The sequence below is a fragment of the Rutidosis leptorrhynchoides genome, chromosome 5 (assembly GCF_046630445.1).
Source record: "Rutidosis leptorrhynchoides isolate AG116_Rl617_1_P2 chromosome 5, CSIRO_AGI_Rlap_v1, whole genome shotgun sequence".
In the NCBI taxonomy this organism is placed as follows: Eukaryota; Viridiplantae; Streptophyta; class Magnoliopsida; order Asterales; family Asteraceae; genus Rutidosis; species Rutidosis leptorrhynchoides.
This window is the reverse complement of record NC_092337.1, coordinates 285,465,918-285,471,588: the sequence shown is the minus strand read 5'-3', so window position 1 is coordinate 285,471,588 and position 5,671 is coordinate 285,465,918. Positions and strand designations below refer to the sequence as shown.

The following is a 5,671-nucleotide window of genomic DNA, read 5'->3' as shown; positions in this document are numbered from 1 at the left end:
CCTCAAACCCATATGTGTGTTGCAGTATATTTATTGGTAAGACACTGATATCGACTTGAAACCTCCTATCTTTTCATGTCTCTCTCTATCTCTCTCTCTTCAAACACATAGATTATACATACCACTTGAAGTTTATTCATAAGTTCAACAACTCTCTCAATCTACTATATTTGTGCCTTTAAATTACACATTCACTACATCTGTTATTCTAATATTCTAATAATATATATAACTCATAAAAATTAGTAAGCTTTTTATATAATGGGGTCTATAGGATATGGTGATTTGATGAAGAAAGCAATGTGGTTATACCCAAGATTCATGGGTTTTAACCCTTCTGAAAGATGGGGGCATTCTGCTTGTTTCTCTAATGGCTTCCTCTATATTTTTGGTGTACGTATATATATACATCTCTCTCTCTCTCTCTCTCTCTCTCTCTCTCTAATGTATTATATGTATATATGTATAATATGTATTTCTATTTGTGTTGGTATATATGGTTCATTATTATAAATGTGGCTACAACATGAAACACTTTACTCTTCTTGCTTTGATTAGTTCTTTGTCAGTTTTATATATGCCTCTTGTTTGCGAATCTTTGATGATTTATACCTTATTGTTTATAGTTGTACATAATTTTAAGTCTATGATTTTATATGAAAAGTTTTAGATATATTTAGGTGACTGCTTCTACTATACTCACTCTATCATATGACGCAAATTTAAAAAGATGAATTAGTAAAAATTTTGTGAATTTCGTTTAAGTATTTTTTGAACAAACCAAGTTTTGCAATCATATTTTATATCGGTAAGGTTAAGCGTTTTTATGAATGCAATTTTCCAGAAATTTTAAAAGGAAAAAGAATTACTCTAATCAAGTCCAGCTTGATCATATGTAAACTAGTTCCATTTAAAACTAGAAGGATGTGTTAGCCAAGTGATTTATTACCCATTGCAAGCGAACGACATATTATTTTCTCGAAGATGTACACTATTCATACTATAACACTTTTATTAATCACGTTTTAATTGCTAGTTTTATTAGTTTTATTAAAATAAGTTAAGTTTAAAGTAATAATTAGTACTCCGTATAAAAGTATAGATAGATAACTTTTTTTTTATATACAAAAAAAAAAAAAATACAGTTAACATGTGGATTACCTGACATTTGGTGTATGTTTGTCCTTGTATATTGATCAATTAGAATAGTAACTTGTAGTGATTGCTAATAGTGAGTTCACAACGGAATCTTTTCAAAAGCAAAAAATGATGCATTTTCTTTACTTAACCTAAATATTAAAGTACCAATGGAAGTGTTTCTATTTAATTTGTTGGATTCTAAGTTCTAACTGATGATTACAACTCAAATTACAGGGATGCTGTGGTGGCTCACATTTCAGTGATGTTCTTGTGCTAAACCTCGAAACCATGACTTGGACCAACCTCGCAACCACAGGTTTCGGCCCTGGTCCAAGAGATAGTCATAGTGCGGTTATTGTTAGTCGCATGATGATTGTTTTTGGGGGAACAAATGGGACCAAAAAAGTCAACGACGTTCACATTTTAGATCTCTCGACTCGTGAATGGACACGTCCAAATTGTAAAGGAGTTGCTCCGATGCCTCGTGAGAGTCATACAGCCACCATGGTTGGTAACGACCGAATGGTAATTTTTGGTGGTAGTGGAGAAGGCGATGCGAATTATTTGAATGATTTGCATATTTTGGATCTTAATACCATGAGGTGGAGCTCACCCGAACCGAATGGTGATCTTCCTGTGCCTAGGGATAGTCACATTGCGGTTACCATAGATAATAAAATTCTTGTGTATGGTGGAGATTGTGGGGATCGGTATCGTGGTGATGTTGACGTTTTTAATGTCGATACGTTGACTTGGTCAAGGGTAATATGAGCTCTAGTTATGCAACTTTAGTGTTTTCATTTGTGTTAATCATAAACTAAAGTATCTTCTTTTTTGTGTATATGTTTAGTTCGTTGTTCATGGTCCATCGCCTGGGGTTAGAGCAGGACATGCTGCGGTCACTATTGGGACCAAGGCAAGTTCATATTGCCATTTACAATTTACAACTAAAATAATTTAATTGTCATTTTTGATTTTATAAAAATTTATTATCTATATCTATGAAAATTACAGACTAAATTAACGGACGAAATATGTTGTCAACCCAACCCAGCCAAACCTAAGTAGATAGGTTAGATTTATGCAGGAGGGTGAGTACTCTTAACTCTGATGTATGTGGTCTATCTGGAACAGTCCGTGACCGTTTTCCAAACTTACTGATTTATGTGGCCTATCAAGAACAGTTCATGACCGTTTTCCAAACTTTCCCTGGCCACACCCCAAGATTTGAACTTGCCACCTCTCGCAAAGAGTTCAGGCCAACACTAGGCTATATTGGGATGGTTCAAATCTAACTAAATAATTTGACATAAATATATGTTGTGAGGTGTTACAAGATTCACCTATTTGACTACATGGAGTTAACCAAAATGTATTGCCATCATGCAGGTTTACATGATCGGTGGCGTTGGTGACAAGCAGTACTATAATGATGTTTGGGTACTTGATACCATCTCGTGTTTTTGGACCCAGCTAGAGGTACTGGGACAACAGCCACAAGGGCGTTTTTCACACACGGCTATTGTTGCAGATTGTTACATAGCCATTTACGGAGGGTAAGTATGCTTTAATGTAGAAGGCTATGTTATGCCTCCATGGTTAGCTAATGTCAGTACTCTCTCCGTCTCAATTTAATACCTAAGTTTAATAGTCCTGACTCTTAAGTTGGCTTTATTTTGACTGTGACTTTAAATAACTTTTTATGTTATGTAATATATGATGAATATATGAATAAATTAAGTTTTATATGTGATTTTTTTATATAACTTTCATCATCATTATATAACACAAAAAAATTATTCACAATCAAAGTTATGAAATAAATCAACCCAAGACTATTAAATTTACTAAATTGAGAAAGAGGGAGTAGTATTTTTTGTTACATTGATAAGTACATGAAACAAGTTCAAACTTTTGAGCTAAGTTGTGAAAATATGAAAATTCAACAAGTTCAAACTTTTGAACTTAAAAATGATTAAAAATGATATAATAAATTTGTTCGGACAAAAGTTTAAACTTACAAGGGTGTAACTAGAATCTGCAACAAAACTAATTACTACACGTACTATTGAAGACTTGAAGTACCAAGATTTATGTAATATTTGTACGTATGTTCGAGCATATGTGTGTAGTCACTTTATTAATTGGTGTATGTATGTTTATTATGAAATATCAGATGTGGCGAGGACGAGAAACCACTGAATGAGATACTCATCTTGCAGCTTGGATCGGACCATCAAAAAGACAGATACAAAAACTGCATGCACACAATGTTTGTAAATCAATGTAACCATGAAAAACGGCCCTATTTAAATGGACATCAAACCGACATGAAACAGCCGTCACCATTCAGTTCAGGTTCGAGTCAACTCATTTTCACAAACATATAAATTAATCTTAAGTTACAAATTTTGCATTTAACTTTTTACTTCATCTAGGTCCAATACACACGAAGAGAAGAAAAATGTCGAATTCAAAAGCTTCTGAATTGATTGAAGAATCAGAACCCGAAGAACATTCACTTTCTATTTCACAACATTCATCTCCTTCTCACTCTGATCAAGACCGAACACTCGTCAAGAAACCTTCTAACTCGTCCCCACAAGTTTTACCTTTGTTTGAAAATCAAAAACAAATTTCGGGTACACAATCAAATCCTATAACTATTCTCAGTCGGGCCCCACAAGATCCTCATTTCATTCAAGAACAATCCAATCACCATAAACACCATCAAAATGGACATACAAGTCGATCCGAACATAGACACTTTGAGCCATTGCGTGTTCAAAACCTGGTAAACTCATATTCCAAATATTATACACTTACGTTTAAGTGACGAGATTTCAAGTATTCTAATTTTAGGTTTTTTTACAACTCAGATTGGTGCAGAAGTTCATGGAAAAGTTGATGGATCGTTTGACTCTGGGTATTTAATGACAGCAACGGTTAATGGACGAATATTTAGAGGAGTCTTGTTCCCTCCGGTAAGCTTCCAATCTTACTATTATTAGACAATTTTTTTTTTTTTAAACAGCGGTTAGGATCAAAGCTTACTACTATTAGACAAATTAGGATAGGATGGCAAGTCTAATGTATCCATTGCCCGATGCCCCGATCCCTATTATTTTACATCTTTCGTTCAGCATGAGATCGTAGTAAAGATATACGCTTGACACCACCACCACCTTTGTTTTTGGAGTTAAACATAGAACATCTAATGTTTTGATAACACCATACATCTATGGTATTTATTTATTTGTTGACGAACAATTTATATATAGCTATTGACGTTTGTTAATCAGGGTCCTGAAGTTGTTACAAGAGGAGCTTTACGCGGACATAATCGCAGATCACCTATAAGTCATGTTCCTCAAAGAAACCTTCATACAACGCGGGCTTTCATTAGGCACTCGAACCATAATGCACCATTATCTAATGCTCCAGAATCAAGTCAAGGTTACCTACCAGATCATAATCATGTCAAAAGAGCTTCACCGGTGGCTAGATCACTTACATCGGCTAGATCAGTTCCGTCTATATCGTCAGGAAGGGAGCAACTGAAGGCTCAGAATCATGAACTACATGGTGTGGTTCTAACACTGGGTGGTCCGGGGAGTGGGCACAGTGGCTTGTAGAGCAAGTGACCAGATGATTCTGACTCGTCCCTTTTTGTATATGTAAGGTGCTCTAGTGTACGTTCTTTTTCATGTGTAAAATCTTCTAGGTAGCTAGTAGTAGTTAATGCAAATCTAGATTGGAGTTGTGTATTCTTTATCAGTGTTCTTTGAAACAATGGTTTGTTATCTTAGGTATAGCTAGATTTTATCTTCAATAGGACCAAATTCTTCTGGTTGTTTTTCTCAAGAAAAAAAATAAAGAAAGTATGATATACTACTATACAATATACATACATCATATTTCAAGTGGAAAAAATTAGTAAATGTGAGATCATCTTATAATTAATTATATATGGAATGTGAATCTTTGAGTGTAGAAATAGTAATTTCATAGTCGTAAAAAATACTCATGGCAAGTGCACCAATATCTAAAAAACATAAGTTTTCATGAGTCGAACGTAGGTAGCTCGTGACCACCAAGCATGTACTATAGCGGTCTTAATTGAAGCATTTTAAAACTAGTTATGAGTCAAATATGATATAACCTTTAGATATTGAAGATTTAAAATGTGTTTGAATGACCTCAAGTGTGTTTAGAAAAATTTAGTCATATCATAAATTAAAAAATTGTAGTGATAGCAGGTAATTAACTATAACTTATGTTTTAAGTTGAAAGGTAGAGATTATATTTTTGCTAATAAATATCTCACAAACTAGTTATAGTTTATCTTAATAATGCGAATAATACAGAATAACACAAAAGAAAAATTAAAACATTTTAATAAAGATGATCAATTTATAATTAATTTAAATTTAATTTACATACCTGAATTTTAAAAAAGTATTTAATTAGTTTATTATTATTAAACCTATATTTTACAATAACTTTTTATTTATTTGTAATTTAATAAAGT

General features: G+C 33.3%; 1 protein-coding gene across 1 annotated transcript; it reads left to right on the top strand.

The window, feature by feature from the left end:
• Positions 1–247: 247 nt before the first annotated feature.
• LOC139850602 (uncharacterized) lies at positions 248–4,866 on the top strand. The gene is made up of 8 exons (XM_071840160.1): positions 248–393; positions 1,375–1,902; positions 1,991–2,056; positions 2,530–2,696; positions 3,317–3,498; positions 3,579–3,934; positions 4,020–4,124; positions 4,443–4,866. Exons 1-8 carry the CDS (start codon positions 262–264, stop codon positions 4,773–4,775), a joined length of 1,869 nt encoding a protein of 622 aa, XP_071696261.1. The 5' UTR covers positions 248–261; the 3' UTR covers positions 4,776–4,866.
• Positions 4,867–5,671: the final 805 nt, after the last annotated feature.